A 20,474-nucleotide genomic window follows, 5' to 3' on the forward strand; every position below is an offset into this window, starting at 1 on the left:
TCTCAAGGGGCAATTAGGGATGGGCAATAAATGTCGGCCTCGCCAGCGACGCCCACACCCCATGAACGAATATAAAAAAAGGTCAGCGCTTTTGGGAGACAAGTGGAGATAAGAGGTGGGAGGGAGAGAGAGTGAAACATCAAATAGCGTAGATCCAGATATAAGCAAATGAATCAATTAGCCACAGTAAGCTTGCTTCCTCTGGGACTCTGCGTTAGCAGCATAACAAACAAAATATTAAGCATCTTGGCGGCAGTGTGTTCAGAACTCAAGTGAAAATCATTTCAAAACCCAAGCAGGAAACAGAGCATCGCTGGAAATCTCAGGACTCCTCTGACTCGTGTCTGCCTCGTGTCCCCTGCAATCGCACTTAATCCCTTCCCAGTGCAAAAACTGCAATGAGACTCGTTTTTTTTTTCCTTTTATGAAATGTTAAACTTTTTTTCAAAAATTCATTCCCGGGATGTGGGCGTCGTTGTCTTAATATCTCCTTATGTGGCTCGGTTTAAATTTTATGTCTGGTTATTGCTCCTGTGAAGCGCCTTGGGACGTTTTACTACGTTAAAGGTGCTACATCAACGCAAGTTGTTGAGAGTGAACGACGGCAGGTTATTCACAGCCGAGTCCGATCTTGTCCTTGCCCAATACCCAACCTTCCTCAGGTTCCAGTCGAGGGCCACTGGCTGATTTTTCCCCTGTCTCAGGTACTGAGACCAACTGTAGAACCCCTACTGCGAACCTGGATAAGATCAACTAACTCAGCGGGCAGATTTTTGTCTTCACTGCCTGGGTGGTAATCTGGCAGAACGTATCACCCGCCCTTTATAGAACCCGCCTGATTCTCAATCCGTTGCTTATCTCGTGGGCAGTCCTCTGAGGTCAGGGCTGAAGCACGTGGTTAGATTTGCTCTGTATCTAGCCATGCGGTACCTGACCGGGGTGCCTGAAATAGAAAGTGCTTCATTCCCCAGCACGAATATTCCCTCTCCTCGACCAGCACAACTTAAAAATAACCAAACCATACCCACCTCAGGAGGAGGTCTCAAGCTGGTGCCCACACTTGCAGATTCATTGGGGATGAAATTGATTTATTCCAGTAGCACAAAACAGTCTCGTTAAAAACAAAATCGAGGGCAGTGTAAGGCGAGCGGCCGATTCGCTATGAGTCCTATTTTGCACTGCGGGTGTAAATTAATTCTTACCACCATTCACCCTTGACATAACAAGAAAGAAAGAAATTGCATTTATATAGCGCCTTTCACAACCTCAGGAAGTCCCAAAGCGCTTTACAGCCAATGAAGTACTTTTGAAGTGTAGTCACTGTTGTAATGTAGGAAACACGGCAGCCAATTTGCACACAGCAAGATCCCACAAACAGCAATGTGATAATGACCAGATAATCAGTTTTTTTAGTGATGTTGGTTGAGGGATTAATATTGGCCCAGGATTCCAGGGAGAACTCCCCCAGCTCTTCCTTACTCTTCTTCGAAATAATGCCATTGCATCTTTTACGTCTACCTGAGAGGGCAGAGGGGGCCTCGGTTTAACATCTCATCTGAAAGACGGCACCTCCGACAATGCGGCACCTCCGATGGTGCAGCACTCCCTCAGTACTACACTGGGAGTGTCACCCTAGATTTTGTGCTTTAAGTCTCTGGAGTGGGGACTTGAACCCACAATCTTCTGACTCAGAGGTGAATGTACTACCCACTGACTCACGGCTGACATGCCAAGGCTCCTTCCGTTTCCCGTTTAATGCATCTCTCCAGCTTGATGCAAGTCTCGTCTCAATCCATCTGCCAACTCTTAATTGGAGTCACTGAATGGATAAAAATGAAACATTTAAATGTTATTATTGAATCTGCTTCCACCGCCCTTTCAGGCAGTGCATTCCAGATCATAACAATTCGCTGCGTTAAAAAAAAATTCTCCTCATCTCCCCCCTGGTTCTTTTGCCAATTATCTTAAATCTGTGTCCTCTGGTTACCGACCCTCCTGCCAGTGGGAACTGTTTCTCCCTATTGATTCCATCAAAACCCCTTATGATTTTCAATTGCATGTAATAATCACATACATGGCAGCTGGTCACTTTCCACCAATGCCATGATGCTGGTGCTCACACACGTGTGCTGCCAGTCTGCGCAGGGGCAGCTGATTTACAGGTGGGTTGGCTGCATCGTCCATGGGGTAGACTCCTTTCCCAAGGTTGGGTGAAGGTTGCCAGAGGACCACTCAAAGCCCTGGGGAACTCTACCCCAGCAAAAGTCAGCGGCTTCGGGGGGCAGAGGGGGAAATAATACTTGGGGGGGGGTTGGAGGGTGAACACCATTTCCTCAGGCTCCGAATCTGCAGTGATTGAATTAGTGTTATTCGTGCAGCCTCCTCAAACTGTGGCCCACAGACTCACTGCATATTCGACATTCCCGAGCACATTAACACTCACGCAGTCGTTCTCTGAGAAACACTGATTAAATGCTGCACGCATCGCCTCGGGGGCCGCACTCAAAGAGGTGCTGCTGTTATAGCATTTCGGGCCAGTCCTGCTGCGCAAGGTGTTTCTCTGTTGTTTTGAAACCACAAGCCCTTCTTCCTCGATGCCGTTCCAGACGATGAACTGTGTGTGGAAGGGCATCGAGACAGAGGCAAGAACAGCACCAGATGCACTGACGCTGGGGTTAAGAATTGCAATGGGGCGTTGGGTTTACATGTGGGTTGGCTGAATCTGGCGCCCTTTTGGGAAGCTGTCTCTGCCTCACAGCTAAGGGTACGATACCATAGTGGTTAAGTTGGTGGACTAATAATCCAGAGAACGCAAGTTCAAATCCCACCTCTGACAGTGTCGAGCACTCCCTCAGGACTGCAATGAAGTATCAGCCTAGATTTTCTGCTTGAGTCTCTGGAATGGGGCTGTGAACCCGTGACCTTCTGACTCAGAGGTGAGAGTGCTACCCACTGAGCCACGGCTAACAAGCGGGATCTTGCTGTGCGCAAATTGGCTGTCACGTTTTTCTACATTACAACAGTGATAACACTTCAAAAAGTACTTCATTGGCTGTAAAATGCTTTGGGACGTCCTGAGGTCTTGAAAGGCGCTATATAAATGCAAGATTTTTCTTTAAATGGGATACGAATTTCAATCTGGGAAGTGGGAGTTGTTCTTTCTTATTATTCTCAAATAATTTTAAAATAAACTTTCTTGACCTTCATGTGGCCTTGTATCTGACTCGTGCTCCCTGGGAGCTTGGTTTTCTCACTGGGAGTGTGTGTGATCAGGGAATCATACAGAAAAAAACAAAACTATTGCTGTTTCTATCATCATCAGATCATATTTGTGAGCTGGAATGTGTTACCAAGGAGACTGGCCGAGGGTGGACACTAGGCCTATTTAAAGGCCCCTTTTTATACTGGCGCTCATGTAGTTTGGATTCCAGGATCTGTAAGATCTCTGCATTAGTGACAACTGTGAATATGGTATTTAATGTGTAAACGTACTTTACTTAGACCCAAAACCTCTGCTGCCTGTATCCTAACTTGCACATTCACCCATCGCCCCTGTGCTCGCTGACCTCCATTGGCTCCCGGTCCAGCGACGCCTTGATTTTAAAAATTCTCATCCTCGTCTTCAAATCCCTCCATACCCTCGCTCCTCCCTATCCCTGTAACCTCCTCCAGCCCCGCAACCCTCTGCAAACTCTGCGTTCCTCCAACTCTGGCCTCTTGTCCATCCCCCACTTCCATCGCCCCACAATTAGTGGCCGTGCCTTCAGCCATCTAGGCCCCAAGCTCTGGAATTCACCCCCAAACCTCTCCGCCTCTCTCTCTTCCTTTTAAAGATGCTCCATAAAACCCACCTCTTCACCTATCCTAATATCACCTTCTTTTGCTCTGTGTCAATATTTGTTTGATAATCACTCCTGAGAAGCGTCTTGGGATGTTTGACCATGTTAAAGGCACTTTATAAATGTAAGTTGCTGTAGATAAATGCTGCTTTCACCAGATTAATTCCTGGGATGAGAGGGTTGTCCTATGAGGAGAGATTGAGTAGAATGGGCCTATACGCTGGAGTTTAGAAGAATGAGAGGTGATCTCATTGGAATATACAAGATTCTGAGGGGGCTTGACAGGGTAGATGCTGAGAGGTTGTTTCCCCTGGCTGGAGAGTCTAGAACTAGGGGACATAGTCTCAGGATAAGGGGTCGGCCATTTAAGACTGAGAGGAGGAGGAATTTCTTCACTCAGTGGGCTGTGAATCTTTGGAATTCTCTACCCCAGAGGGCTGTGGATGCTCAGTCGTTGAGTATATTCAAGGCTGAGATCGATAGATTTTTGGATTCTAGGGGAATCAAGGGATATGGAGATCGGGCGGGAAAGTGGAGTTGAGGTCGAAGATCAGCCATGATCTGATTGAATGGCGGAGCAGGTTCGAGGGGCCGTATTTCTTTTGTTCAATGAAAACAAACTGAACCATTCACTATATTGCTCTCATGTTGAACTAGTTTTAGGATTCATTAAAGTAAATTGAGTAATAAGGGGATAGATTAAGATTTAAAATAACATTACAATACAGCAGCTTCCACTGGCTTACTAACTCCATCTTGCAGGCTGCTTACCCAGTGCAGTGTGGATCTAACTGGTTGCCTCATTGCAACCTTGATGTAGCACTTACTTACGTTCAGGGACTGTGTCTAAATGCTCATGTAGAAACTGATTTATCACCGTCCATTCTCGGTCAGCTATTGAAAGCACTGAAACACTCAAAAGCTTCAAAGACTGCTCCCATCGTACTGTCAGAATAACTCACTTCATTCATGAATCATAGGCTTTCAAACTAGGCTCGTCATTGGGATCACAGGGAGTTCGCAAGATCATTGGATTTCTGCTGTCTGTTATTCGATTTCTGTATTTTCTATGCTTGTTGAACCTATTAACACATTTTCTGTTCCTCTACACGAATTAATGTTTCTGAATAATAGTATTGGTAGCCCTGGAGTGTGTCAATAATTGCAGGGGGTCCCCTGGAGTGTGTCAATATTTGCAGGGGGTCCCCTGGAGCGTGTCAATAATTGCAGGGGGTCCCCTGGAGCGTGTCAGTATTTGCAGGGGGTCCCCTGGAGTGTGTCAATATTTGCAGGGGGTCCCCTGGAGTGTGTCAATATTTGCAGGAGGTCCCCTGGAGTGTGTCAATAATTGCAGGGGGTCCCCTGGAGCGTGTCAGTATTTGCAGGGGGTCCCCTGGAGTGTGTCAATATTTGCAGGGGGTCCCCTGGAGTGTGTCAATATTTGCAGGGGGTCCCTGGAGCGTGTCAATATTTGCAGGGGGTCCCCTGGAGTGTGTCAATATTTGCAGGGGGTCCCCTGGAGCGTGTCAATAATTGCAGGGGGTCCCCTGGAGCGTGTCAATATTTGCAGGGGGTCCCCTGGAGTGTGTCAATATTTGCAGGGGGTCCCCTGGAGTGTGTCAATATTTGCAGGGGGTCCCCTGGAGTGTGTCAATATTTGCAGGGGGTCCCCTGGAGTGTGTCAATATTTGCAGGGGGTCCCTGGAGCGTGTCAATATTTCGCGTGGAAGTATGTCACTATTTCCACGGTTTCCCATTTTTCGGTGGGGGGTGGGAGAGGGGGAGAGGCTGGGGGGGGGGGTCACCAAGGTGTATTAATATTTGCAGGGGGTCCCCCCACTGGAGACTTGGAAACCCACTGTTTTTAATTAATTGTTCCACTTAATGTCTGATAAACCAACCGCAATATGAGGAGATTGGCTGAGAGGTAATACACGATATTAGTTGAATGGTCCTTTGATTCAGTTTATGAAACACTCCGTTTTATTAGCCCTTGAGATGCAGTGCCCATGAGGGAGCAGTTACTCACTGTAAAAAAAAAACCAACTCAATATAGCCGGCAAGGGAGGAGCAGTTATGGAAAATTGATTTTGCAATTTGGAAGTCTGCTGCCAACTCCCAGTTCTGAGAAGAGTAAGTGAGGGGGGAAATGAGAAAAGCCAATTCAGTCCTACGATTCAGGTCCACGTACAGATCCATGTTCACACCATCCTTGTCTCCCTCTTGTTTGGACACAGAGCCTATGCCCCTCTATCCCCCGTTGAAATAGGGATCGGTCCCTTTTCTTTTTGAATGCTCCAGCGAAGACTGCGTTCAGCACACTGGCAGTCTAGTCCACAACAACTCTGCGTCACTCAAACTGCCTTTAACACTCAGTCACCTTCAACTTATAAATATTTCCCCTTCACTTTCAGCTCAGTGCTTTTCCACCATTGCGTGGGACACCCCCCCCACTGTGGATTTTAACATACTCCTGAGGACACCCTGACCCAACAAAACCAACCAGCATTTATACAGCGCCTTTAACGTAGTAAAACATCCTGAGGCGCTTCACAGGAGCGATTATCAAACAAAATTTGACACCGAGCCACATAAGGAGATATTAGGACAGGCGACCAAAAGCTTGGTCAAAGAGGAAGGTTTTAAGGAGCATCTTATAGGAAGAGAGAGAGGCGGAGAGGTTTAGGGAGGGAATTCCAGAGCTTAGGGCTGAGGCAGATAAAGGCACGGCCGCCATTGGTGGGGTGAAAGAAATCAGGGATGCGCAAGAGGCCAGAGTTGGAGGAGCGCAGAGATCTCGGACGGTTGTAGGGCTGGAGGAGGTTACAGAGATAGGGAGTGATGAGGCCATTGAGGGATTTGAAGACGAGGATGAGAATTTTAAAACAAGGCGTTGCCGGACTGGGAGCCAATGTAGGTCAGCGAGCAGAGGGGGGTGATGGGTGAACGAGACTTGCTGTGAGTTAGGATACAGGGCATCAGAGTTTTGGATGAGCTCAAGTTTATGGAGGGTGCAAGCTGGGAGGCCGGCCAGGAGAGCATTGAAATAGTCGAGTCTGGAGGTAACAAAGGCATGGGTGAGGGTTGCAGCAGCAGATGGGCGGAGGCGGAGACGGGCGATATCTCTCTGGGATCTCACATGAAGAATGGGAGAGTGTGAGAGGCCCCAGTGTGACTCATTGGCTTCTGGAGAGGAACGAAAGGAGAAAGCTGGGGGAGGGGAGAGAAAAGGAAATAATTCCCAGGCTTCCATTCCAGGGAAACCTTTACAGGCAGATGTCGCACTGGTGAGGATGGATTACTGGAGATTTCAGATTAACGGTTATTTCAGAATGGTTTGAGAATAACTTCCCACCGCAGGAATGTGGCTTTTGGGCAGGTCTCGGCTTCATGTGAAAATAAAACTATTTCAGGATCTATAATTACTCTTTTTTTTTACTCATTAGATACTTGCAGCCCTTGGGCTGTGGTACTGAGCATGATCCTCTGTTAGGTCTCTCAGGGCGTGTTCCAGCACACTTCTTGCAAGATGTTGTAGGCTGCAGCCGGCTTCTACGGTTATGCGTGCAGCAGAATGGGGAAACTGGGTCACGGACTGGCAGATGTCGAGTTTAAAGGGTCCCCGAATCTCTTGTCACGGAGTGATCAATCTCAACATCGACTTCCCTGGGAAGACCAGGGGAGGAAGAATAGATAATTAGCGAGAGCCCCATCTCAGCTCAGGATGCGTGACACAACAGATGCAGTCAATTACACTCACAGCATGTGATGTCAGACCTCGATTCTGGTCCCACCTTACAGCTCAGTCTAACATTGGAACACTGACCCGTCACCTCCCTCGATAGCACGCTGCAGAAACGCGCTGCCCTGTTTGATCGTGAGCCGCACAGACCTGGAACGTCCTGGGTTTGAGTCGGCGGTTATGTTACTGGCCTGGACTAATAATTCAGAGAACGTGAGTTCAAATCCCACTGTGGACAGTTTGAGAATGAAAGAAACCTGCCGTCCTTACCCGGTCTGGGCCTGTATATGACTTCAGTCCCACACCAACATGGTTGACTCTTAATTGCCCTGGGAAATGGCCCAGCAAACCACTCCGTTGTATCAAAACTGCAGCGGTTCAAGAAGACGGCCCACCACCACTTTCTCAGGGCATCTAGGGACGGGCAATAAATGCCGGCCTTGCCAGCGATGCCCACATCCTGAGACTGAATCCAAAAAATTAGAGGGGAGATAACTTTAGTTTTGTGATGTGTACAGGGTCCAAATAGAACTAGAGAGGTGACGATCCAGGTACCGTGTGCAGCCCTGAGATGAGCACTTTCCCCTGCTGTGATTGCTGCTACTCGTTATGATTGATGTCTCAGTCTGGAACACGGCAGGATTATTCCCACTATTAATCACAGTGTGCCTTTGTCATTGCCTGATTCTCAAAGGAGAGGGTCGAGGTGTCAGGAAAACTATCACCAACCTGCTCGTGTGATTGACAGTCGGAGAGAGAATATTTTATATCTACGTATTCTGGTTTCTTTTCAAATTTGTCCCTTCCTATTTTGCCAGGGTACCACTAATTAAACTAGTACAGACTGTGTGTATAACAGGACTGAGTGTCCCAGCACTGACTGTGAGTATAACAGGACTGAGTGTCCCAGCACTGACTGTGTGTATAACAGGACTGAGAGTCCCAGCACTGACTGTGTGTATAACAGGACTGAGTGTCCCAGCACTGACTGTGTGTATAACAGGCCTGAGTGTCCCAGCACTGACTGTGTGTATAACAGGACTGAGTGTTCCAGTACAGACTGTGTGTATAACAGGACTGAGTGTCCCAGCACTGACTGTGTGTATAACAGGACTGAGTGTTCCAGTACAGACTGTGTGTATAACAGGACTGAGTGTTCCAGTACAGACTGTGTGTATAACAGGACTGAGTGTCCCAGCACTGACTGTGTGTATAACAGGACTGAGTGTTCCAGTACAGACTGTGTGTATAACAGGACTGAGTCTCCCAGCACTGACTGTGAGTATAACAGGACTGAGTGTCCCAGCACTGACTGTGAGTATAACAGGACTGAGTGTTCCAGTACAGACTGTGTGTATAACAGGACTGAGTCTCCCAGCACTGACTGTGAGTATAACAGGACTGAGTGTTCCAGTACAGACTGTGTGTATAACAGGACTGAGTCTCCCAGCACTGACTGTGAGTATAACAGGACTGAGTGTCCCAGCACTGACTGTGAGTATAACAGGACTGAGTGTTCCAGTACAGACTGTGTGTATAACAGGACTGAGTCTCCCAGCACTGACTGTGAGTATAACAGGACTGAGTGTCCCAGCACTGACTGTGTGTCCCAGCGCTGACTGTGAGTGTAACCGGACTGAGTGTATAATTGGAAAATTGGTGACAGTCACGGTATATGTATATATATATAAGTATATGTCTGGATATTGCTGTAGAAATATTATATATTTGATAATTTATATTAATTATGGTTTTAATTATTTTATATTACATTATACGTATAATATTATCTTACTCTTCTCTGATCTACTTTGATTCAGATCCCTAATCTGACTTGTCTGCTAAACCCATGAGGTTGGTAATGTTGTTCCTTTGCTGTGTATCTGCAGGCAGCTGACACTGTAATACCTGTATCACTTTACAACTCACTTTCACCATCCATCGCTCCATTTCTGCAGTGCTTATTATCATATCTCCAGTGTTGGCCCCCAGACTTGAGGTGAAGTGTAGTGATGGGTGTGTAAGGTGTTCGTCCACCAATGGTCCAATGGTCGATTTTGTCTTTTCAAACTTGGACAGAGCATTTTGAGCTGTGTAACACTCGGGTGACGCACTGGTTGGTTTGGGTCTTTCAGCGAGGATGATCGTGGTTGGAGCAGTTTAGGGTGATGACTTCAAGACTGAGATGAGGAGGAATTTCTTCACTCAGAGGATCGTGAATATTTGGAATTCTCTACCCCAGAGGGCTGTGGATGCTCAGTCGTTGGGTATATTCAAGACTGAGATCGGTAGATTTTTGGACTCTCGGGGAATCAAGGGATATGGGGATCGGGCGGGAAAGTGGAGTTGAGGTCGAAGATCAGCCATGATCTGATTGAATGGCGGAGCAGGCTCGAGGGGCCGTATGACCCACTCCTGCTCCTATTTCTTATGCTCTTACGAATATCCCACAAGAAGGGCTTTGGCACAACATTGAAGAGTGCTGGCGTTAAGTAAAGAAAGAACTTGCATTTATATAGCACCTTTCACAACCTCAGGACGTCCCAAAGCTCTTTACAGCCAATAAAGTGCTTTAGTGAAGTGTAGTCACTGTTATAATGTAGGAAGCGCAGCAGCCAATTTGTGCACAGCAAGATCCCACAAACTTAGTGTTAAAAAGGAACTGTCCTTCGGTGGCTCAGTGGGTCAATCCGCTACCCATTGTGAAACTGGGCCATGCAGACCCGAGGCTGTTGCAGCTTCAACCAGTGGTCTGTTCTCACCTGATGTTCACATGCACACTTTACAATTGGCCTGCTGGACAGTAATCAGCACCAAGGTGGGGTGGGCTTGATAGCCCCTCTGTAATCCAGGTGCACTGAGGCCAACTGTGGCCTAACTGCCACCCTGCCCGAGATCATAGGCCTGGAATGGAACCTGGGCCTTTCCTGGATTGTGTGGCTCCATACCGCGTCCAGTAGCGTCTTTACTCTCTGAGCCGTTGGGGATGCTTCGATCTGTCCGAATTTACGTTTTATATCTTGGGATTTACATCAGCTTCCTCCCCAACCCATGACCTTCACCACCCAGAAGGACAAGGGCAGCAGGCGCACGGTGAGCACCATCGCCTCCAAGTTCACAAGCAAGTCACACACCATTCTGACTTGGACATATATCGCCGTTCCTTCATCGTCACTGGGTCAAAATCCTGGAACTCCCTACCCAACAGCACTGTGGGAGAACCTTCACCACACGGACTGCAGCGGTTCAAGAAGACGGCAGCTCACCACCACCTTCTCAAGGGGCAACTAGGGATGGGCAATAAATGCCCGCCTTGCCTGCGACGCCCAGCAGGGTTTGAAAGAAGGAAAAATCTTTACATCACAGAGAGAGGAATATTTTATTCATTACCTACTGATGCTGTACTAATCTATTGTAAAGCCATAAATGCCTCTGGAGTAAGGTAACAAGACAAAGTTAGGTTAGGTTACTCCTAATCTGATCAGACGTGCTTGATGAATTGCTTCACCAATTTACTTTGAGGGGGAGTACTGTAATTTTGAACAAAGATGCTTATTTTGATAGTTTAAAATAAAATCGGGACAACAACAGAGATTTACATTGAAATGTGCTTTTACATTATTGTAGTGAAATCGAGTCCCAATGCATTACCAACACAGTCAATCACGACAACAGCTTTCCTTTAACGTAGAGAAAGGACTTAAAGGAGGAGACGCATGGTGGAGAGGCGGAGAGGTTTAGGGAGGGAATTCCAGAGCTTAGGGCCTAGACGGCTGAAGGCACGGCCGCCAATGGTGGAGCAAAGGGATTAGGGGGCGATGCACAGGAGGCCAATGTCAGAGGAGCAGAGAGCTTGGGAGGTCGTAGGGCTGGAGGAGGTTACAGAGATAGGGAGGGGGGCGAGGCCGTGGAGGGATTTAAACACAAGGATGAGAATTTTAAATTTAAGGCGTTGGGGGATCGGAATTCAATGTAGGTCAGCAAGGACAGGGGTGATGGGTGAGCAGGACTTGGTGCGGGATAGGATACTGACAGCAGAGGTTTGAATGAGCTGAAATTTGCAGAGGGCGGAGGATGGGAGGCCAGCCAGGAGAGCATTTGTCAATACAGACTTACCGGCCTATGTTCAGCCCATGGCTGGAGAAACACAGCACAACTGTATCTCGCACACTGGCCTTCCAAACACCCTGAGCCGGTTCACCAGGGGGCTTGTATCATGGCATCGACACACCAACTCGGCATCTGTTCGGAGATTCGTGACCCAGATTTGTTTTTTTTAAATTGAAGCAAATTATTCATAATATTGAAGAATATGCAATCTGCCACGTGCATTGAAGACCAGAATCAGACTCGAATAGGGCTAGAAAGCAGTAGAAGGCAGCGGAGTATAGACAATGGAGAAAGAAAGAAAGGCCTGCATTTATACCGCGCCTTTCGTGAGCTCAGGACGTCCCAAAGCGCTTCAATGAAATACTTTTGAAGTGTAGTCACTGTTGTAATGTCGGAAACGTGGCAGTCAATTTGCGCACAGCAAGATCCCACAAACAGCGCTGTGATAATGACCAGATAATCTGTTTTTGAAGTGATGTTGGTTGAGGGATAAATATTGGCTTCCCACATGATATGAATATGATGTAAATGTAGCAATTTTGTTTTTGAGAAGGAATGTCTGCCTCAGTGAGATTTGTCTGGACAAGGTGCTGAAAATGAGACAAAAATGAGGTTAAGTATGCACATTCTGTGAAAGGTTCCAGCAATGATCTGACAGCTTGCCAACAAAACACGTAGGATTGTCAAAGCTAGCTATAAATTTGAAATCCGTAGAAAACTTGGGCGCAGGAGCTGAACCATCATTAAGCTGAGATTTTCTGGATCTTTCAACAAGTTAAAGTTGGCTTGTATTTAATATAAACGCAGCTGATGCCCGACTGGCTGGCTTTGATCTCCAGATCTCTTCCTTTCGTAGAATCATAGCAAGGTTTTACAGCATGGAAGGAGGCCATTCGGCCCATCGAGTCCATGCCGGCTCTGTGCAAGAGCAACCCAGCTAGTCCCACTCCCCCCGCCCTTTCCCCGTAGCCCTGCAAATTTTTTCCTTTCAAGTACTTGTCCAGTTCCCTTTTGAAGGCCATGATTGAATCTGTCTCCACCGCCCCCTCTGGCAGTGCATTCCAGATCCTAACCTGGTCAAGGCTACAGCAATCACAAATATGGACCTTGTCTGATTGTAGGATAGTTTCTGTAATGATTGCTGTTTGAGGGAGCCTGGTATTCATGAAGAAACATTTCATTTAAAAGGGGGAAAAAGAACGAGCTGCATCGATTCAGTCCCTTGCCATTGCCTTTCAAAAACGCCTCAAAGTGCTTCACGGACAAGAATTACTTTGAAGCGTCGTGACTATTGTCAAGGAGACAAACGTGGCAGCCATTTTGTGCACAGCAAAACTTCACCCATAGCTGTGAAATGACTAACCAGTTAGTCTGGTTTTTTTTTTACAGTGATGTTGGATGAGGGGGAAATGTTCACTTAGACAACGTTCTGTTTTGAAAAGCATACATACGGAATCGCCTCATAAAACCTTTTACTGCTACTGTTAGCACAAACCTACCTCCTTCCAACAACCCAGAAACTTTAAATTTACTTCGATTTGCAGAACAGAAACAGGCCATTCGGCCCAACTGCTCTATGCTGGTGTTTATGCTCCACAAGAGGCACCTCCCACCTCTATTTCATCTCACCTTATCAGCATATCCTTCTATTCCTTTCTCCCTCATGTACTTATCGAGCTTCCCCTTAAATGCATCTGTGCTATTTGCCTCGACTACTCCATGTGGGAGCGAGTTCCACATTCTAACCGCTTCTCTGGGTAAAGAAGCTTCTCCTGAATTCCTTATTGGATTTATTAGTGACTATCTTATATTTATGGCCCCTAGTTCTGGTCTCCCCAACAACATATTCTCTATGTCTACCCTATCAAACACTTTCATAATTTTAAAGACCCCTATCAGGTCACCCCTCAGCCTTCTCTTTTCCAGAGAAAAGAGCCCCAGCCTGTCCAGCCTTTCAATTTGACCAGATTCAACTTGACTCGCAAATTTTTTTTTCAACTCTTTGATCGCCTTTACGTAAAAGATTTGGATTGTACGGGACTGGATGGTGCAGTGGGTTACACATAGTCCTATCATCTCTGGCTCCTGTGCTTGGATCCAGCCCAGACCGATGGAACGACTGTCTCCTGCTTCTGCTGGCTAGACAGGCCCCCTGAGTTTGGTGCAGTCTTAACTCCATTTGGAGTGGATGCGGGCACATAGCACAAAACTGCCCAAAGTCTGTACTAGTTGCCATGAGATTGGTCGTAAAGATGACCGATGAAGGTCTTTATTTACGGGCGTCGCTGGTAAGGCCGGCATTTATTGCCCACCCTAGTTGCCCCGAGAAGGTAGTGGTGGGTTTTCTTCAACTGAGTGGCTTGCTAGGCCACAGTAGAGGACAGTTAAGAGTCAATCACATTGGACTGGAATCACGTAGAGGCCAGGCTGGGTAAGGACGGCAGGTTTCCTTCCCTAAAGGACATTATTTCTGCGAGTTTCATGGTCACTTTTACTGATACCAGCTTTTAAAAAAATTGAATGCAAATTCTCAAGCTGCAGATTGGGATTTGAACTCACATTCTCTGGATTTTTGGGACAGGGCCTCTGGATTATTGGGGCAGGGCCTCTGGATTATTGGGGCAGGGCCTCTGGATTACTAGTCCAGTAACATAAACGCTGCACTAACCGTACCGCATTGTATGCTGGGATTGCGTATTGACTGATTTATACCAGTTTTCTGTAAAACGCGTCCAGTTGTTTGCAATCTGTGTAATGGCTCAGGAAATTCAGGGGCAACCGTGTCCCACTAAGGTGTTGAACGTGCTCCTTGCCTTGAGTATGGAGAGAGAGATTAGCCTGAGTGTTCTTCGAGTCTGAAGGACTGAGTGCTTAATTGCAAGAAAGACCAACAGTAAAGCCATCAGAATGATATAGAGCTGTGATTCACACTTCAAGCTTTTTAGGAAATTAATTTAATGCTGCCGCACAACATTTAGAGGACAGTGTCATTCCTCTATGTTTGATGTTAAGTGTTGTAGTAAAACACTGGGACACTTTTATTCCCTTATTTTAAATCACTTTTGGCACTCCTTTTATAAAACAAAGACTGCTGGCACTTTTGTCCTCTCCCCATCCCCTGACGTTAATTGTGAGCACACACTTGGGCTATAAATAGTAATTTGGCCAGAGACATCACATGACAAACCGTGCGAATTGCCACACTTGTCGTGTGCTGCGTAGTTTGAGTGCTGTCATTAAACGTTCCGGGGCAGTGTGAAGTGTTGGTTTCTGAGTGGCTTTGAGCGATACCTGAGTCACTTGCTTCAACAAATTACTTGTGTTAACAATAGTCAGATCAGTGAAACGTCGCTCATTAGGAGTGAGAGTCACTAGTTTGGTTTCAAAATGTGACAAATTCTGATGTTTATCACTGTTAAAAATAAACACAGGCCTGCGCCTACGGTATTCCCCAATAAACACAGGCCTGCGCCTACGATATTCCCCAATAAACACAGGCCTGCGCCTACGATATTCACCAATAAACACAGGCCTGCGCCTACGATATTCCCCAATAAACACAGGCCTGCGCCTACGATATTCACCAATAAACACAGGCCTGCGCCTACGATATTCTCCAATAAACAAAGGCCTGCGCCTACGATATTCCCCAATAAACACCGGCCTGCGCCTACGATATTCCCCAATAAACACAGGCCTGCGCCTACGATATTCACCAATAAACACAGGCCTGCGCCTACGATATTCCCCAATAAACACAGGCCTGTGCCTACGATATTCCCCAATAAACACAGGCCTGCACCTACGATATTCACCAATAAACACAGGCCTGCGCCTACCATATTCTCCAATAAACACAGGCCTGCGCCTACGATATTCCCCAATAAACACAGGCCTGTGCCTATGATTTTCCCCAATAAACACAGGCCTGTGCTTACGATATTCCCCAATAAACACAGGCCTGTGTCTACGATATTCCCCAATAAACACAGGCCTGTGCCTACGATAATACCCAATAAACACAGGCCTGTACTTATGATATTCCCCAATAAGCACAGACCTGCACCTACGATATTTCCCAATAAACACAGGCCTGTGCCTATGATTTTCCCCGATAAACACAGGCCTGTGCTTACGATATTCCCCAATAAACACAGGCCTGTGCCTACGATATTCCCCAATAAACACAGACCTGCATCTACGATATTTCCCAATAAACACAGGCCTGTGCTTACGATATTCCCCAATAAACACAGGCCTGTGCCTACGATATTCCCCAATAAACACAGACCTGCACCTACGATATTTCCCAATAAACACAGGCCTGTGCCTATGATTTTCCCCAATAAACCCAGGCCTGTGCCTATGGTATTTCCCAATAAACACAGGCCTGTGCCTACGATATTCCCCAATAAACACAGGCCTGCGCCTACGATATTCCCCAATAAACACAGGCCTGTGCCTACGATATTCCCCAATAAACACAGGCCTGTACTTATGATATTCCCCAATAAGCACAGACCTGCACCTACGATATTTCCCAATAAACACAGGCCTGTGCCTATGATTTTCCCCAATAAACGCTGCCCTGTACTGTTGCATCACTAGAGGCAGTATACCTGTGTCATTCGCTTGCTTGTAATGTAAGATGTTTAGGATGTGCTGTTCAGATGATACGATTGAACAGGCCTTTGCTTTTGTGGTGCGCAGAGCTCGGCCTTTGAGTTATTGGCTCGTTTTTCCTGCTGTTTTCTTTCAATAAACTTCTCTTCTGTTTGTTTCCTCCTGATAGGGTGCATGCTTTGCTTTGGCCAGAAGACATTCTTTCGCTTTAACAACCCAGCAGAGGCGTCCAGAATGAAGAGTATGATGTCCGGGAGCCGCAATACCTCAGTGTCCTATGTGCGTTCTCCAGGTATGAATTCGGTCACGGTGATTATCCCATGTAGACGTGCACTGGCTGTACGTTGGTCTGATGATGTATGTATAGGCTAACCAATATCGCAAACGGTTATGGTCGTGTAGTGGTTATGTTGCTAGACTAGTAATCTGGAGGCCCAGAGTACATGAGTTCAAATCCCACCTTGGCTGTTTGAAAACTTCAATTAAACAAAAATCTTGAAATAAAAAGTTGGTACCAGAAAAAGTGACTGCAAAGCTGTCAGGTTGTTGTTAAAAACCCAACTGGTTCACTAATGTCCTTTAGGGAAGGAAACCTGCTGTCCTTACCTGGTCTGGGCCTATATATATATATTTATAGCCTATGCATTTAAGGAGAGGCCAGATAAACACATGAGGGAGAAAGGACTAGAAGGATATGCGGCACAGATCAATTGGGCCGAGAGGCCTGTTTCTGTGCTGTACATTCTATGTATGACTCAATGTGGTTGATTCATAACCGCCCTCTGATGTGTTCTAGCAAGCCACCCAATTGTACCAAACTGTCCCAAGGCAGGAGCAGTCTTTCAGATAATATAACAGTGTATTTTGTTCTGTTGCTCAATACTGTTACTCCTCACATCCTTGGAGGGATCTCTGCACCTTATAAGGTCCAATTTCGGAGTCTACTGATGATGCATTCCATGAAGATAACATCACTGTGGTCTGCTTATGTCCTGTGGTTGTGCAATGTGACCTCTCCAGAGAATCAGTTTGTCTTTTATTGATCAGTAAAGAGGTCTAGAATCTCAGCACAGGTTTTGTTGTAAGGATATCATCGAATAAAAATACACTGCAGGAAGTAGGAGCAGTGAGATGAAAAGCTACAAGGTCACAAGTTGAATTTTTTTTTCCATAAGACTTTCCCCCTGACCCCTTTAGCTCATTATGATGCTCACTGGCCAGTGTGATACCTGAGCTATACTAAGCAGCAAGGTCCAGGTGTGATGCCTGTTCTATGATGAATTCGCTGATTTGGCCCCCTGGTAGTAGTTCAACCCTACAGTAGGTCTTAGTATCATTTGGGTGAAGGAGAGGAATTGGCTGGGGATTTTGTTCCTGATCACCAGTAAGTGAGCACTACTGAAAAGTGTGAAAGTTTGAAGAGAGTTGGGTCAAAAAACCCATCAACACCCACTGCCTGGACTCAGACATGAAAATGATAATATAATAATTACATTTATTTAGTACATAGATATGTGGAAGTTACAGCACGGAAACAGGCCATTCGGCCCAACTAGTTTGTGTTGGTGTTCACCCTCCATGCGAGCAAATAGTCCCGGTCACATTTACCCATCGAGTTCCCTTTACCTCCTTTCCCTTCATCCATCGATCCAATCTAATCTTGAATGTTGACATGGGTAGATTGACTCGATCTAATTTATTACACTTCCTGAAGGACCAGTTCTAGTTCTGGTTTCTCCATGTCCCCCTCAAGCACCAAGTGGAGTTTTGTACACCCACCGAACCTCGTAATCTACAGTCTTTGACCAGTTACTTTTCATGATTTGATATCTTCATGGTCCTAACAGTTCAAAGACACAACATTTAATTATTTCTCTCTGTACTTAGCCAATATCATCTTCAATCCCATTCCTAATTAAATATTTATGTAGTATTTTTATCGTTGAAGAAGTTAATCGATACAGGACTAACTGCTTTTGCTGAGAATCTGTTCTTTTTACCAGCACTGTGTGACAGTCCATTACCTTGGTGTACTCCGTAACCCTGAGCAGTGCTCCATATCTCAGACCCAGTCCAACATCATCTTCATACCACTGTTCGTTTAAGTCCCCACCTCACTGCCACCCAAACCTTCACTCATGTCTGTCACCTCTCGGCATTATTTCCCCAATGCTGTCCCATTGACCCATTTCCTGCTGTAAGCTACAACTTCCCCAGAACTCTGCTACTTGTATCCTGCCCCATACTAAGTCCTGTACTGCTACCACCCTCCAGTCCTTGACATTGGCTGCCTGCCCCACAACACATTGACTTTCGGAGCCCTCCATCGCCTCGTTCCTCCCTACCTTAACAACCCAAGTCCCAACATGCAATCTCAGCACTTCTGTGTTTGGCCTATTGTGCATCCCTCCCTCGTCCCCACCTCTGCTCCACCACTGAAGGCAGGCCTGTTCTCTCTTTATACCCCTTTATCTTGTAACCTCTCTCCACACCTTCAAAACCCTTCCTGAAAGCTTACCTCTTTCAACCATCTTCCCTAACTTCTTTTGGCGTCCCAAAGCGCTTCACAGGAACGTAATCAGACAATATTTGACAATGAACTACATAAAGAGATATTAGGACAGGTGACCAAAAACTTGGTCAAATATGTAGGTTGTAAGGATTGTCTTCAAGGAGGAGAAAGAGGTAGAGAGGTGGAGAGGTTTAGGGAGGGAATTCCAGAGCTTAGGGCCTAGGCAGCTGAAGGCACGGCCGCCAATGGAGGGGCGAAGGAAATCAGGGATGCGCAAGAGGCCAGAATTGGAGGAGCGCAGAGATCTCGGAGGGTTGAAGGGCTGGAGGAGGTTACAGAGATAGGGAGGGGCGAGGCCAGGGAGGGGTTTGAAAACAAGGATGAGAGTTTTAAAATCCTCAAATGAGACCAGCTGATTGAGTGCTAACTGGGGATTGAGAGCGGTCCCTGATGGGAATTGGACAGGCCCATTGGGACTGATTCAGGAAAGTGAGGGAGGAGGGAGGAAAGAGGAATGAGAGAAAGGAAATTGATTTGATATTTGCCAGCAACCACCCTAGTTAGCAGCATCTACGAATAGGCTTCTGTTCTCCTGATAACAGACTGCCATGCTTGTTTGCACAGGAGTGAGAGCAGCAGTAAGATAATGTTTACTCAGGATATTGGAATAATTAAGACCTGATGCAGACATCAGAGAGCGCAGGAGCTTTCAATTGTATCCCTGGAGACCGAAAGGGTTGTGGTCATCAGATATCAGGAGGCATGTTTCCAACAGGAAGCAGGGGAGATGGAGATGGAATTGTTATTTATTGATCTTGATGGCACCAATGCAAGGTAGAGCAGTGTGAGGACGATACAACTGTAACTGTGAATTCACCAGCCACCTCCCTGCGTTGAGCAGAAGTCACATTAACCCTTTCAATCCCAGTCGGAAAGAAGCCCTTTCTCCCCCAGCAGCAACCTCCACCTCTTGGCCTTCCTCTCCTGAGGGCACTAACTCATTCCACAGAGTCCGGCATCCTCCGGTACTTTGCCCAAGTGGCTGTTCTTCATATGTCAATCTGGACAATGAGCATTTGCCGACTATTCAACCTTGATGGGGACATCGAAGCTGAACCCAATCCGGATACCCACACATGCACATTTTCCAGTAGGGAATCAGTGGATATTGATCAGGAACAGGACCATAATTAAGTTCCCCCCCTTCCCATTCGCCCCCCTCCAACGTTGGGATGCTGAGGCAAATTCGAGCGCCCCCATTACCACTCGCCCTGAGATCGGCTAATCAACAACAACTTGTCTTTATATACAGCGCCTTCAATGTAGTAAAAAGTCCCAAGGCGCTTCACAGGAGCGATTATCAGACAAAAATTGTCACTGAGCCACATAAGGAGATATCAGGACAGGTGACCAAAAGCTTAGTCAAAAGGGTAGGTTTTAAGCAGCATCTTAAAGGAGGAGAGAGAGATAGAGAGGCGGAGAGGTTTAGGGAGGGAATTCCAGAGCTTAGGGCCAACGCAGCTGAAGGCACGGCCGCCAATGGTGGTACAATTAAAATCGGGGATGCGCAAGAGGCCAGAATTGGAAGAGCGCAGAGATCTTGGAGGGTTGTAGGGGTGGAGGAGGTAACAGAGATAGGGAGGAGCGA

The 20,474-nt window shown here is 46.6% G+C and overlaps 1 protein-coding gene across 13 annotated transcripts in view; it reads left to right on the forward strand.

Annotated features, from left to right (window-relative positions):
- Positions 1-20,474, forward strand: part of phldb1b (pleckstrin homology-like domain, family B, member 1b) — a 283,632-nt gene that overhangs the window by 115,158 nt on the left and 148,000 nt on the right. For 12 of the 13 annotated variants that reach the window (XM_067970865.1, XM_067970873.1, XM_067970876.1 and 9 more), the window contains one exon: positions 16,484-16,606. The exons of the other annotated variant lie outside the window; for it this stretch is intronic. In XM_067970865.1, the coding sequence (XP_067826966.1) occupies positions 16,484-16,606 (123 nt within the window). The remainder of the gene's footprint in view (positions 1-16,483; positions 16,607-20,474) is intronic. 13 annotated transcript variants of the gene reach the window in all.

The sequence above is a fragment of the Heptranchias perlo genome, chromosome 33 (genome assembly GCF_035084215.1).
Source record: "Heptranchias perlo isolate sHepPer1 chromosome 33, sHepPer1.hap1, whole genome shotgun sequence".
In the NCBI taxonomy this organism is placed as follows: Eukaryota; Metazoa; Chordata; class Chondrichthyes; order Hexanchiformes; family Hexanchidae; genus Heptranchias; species Heptranchias perlo.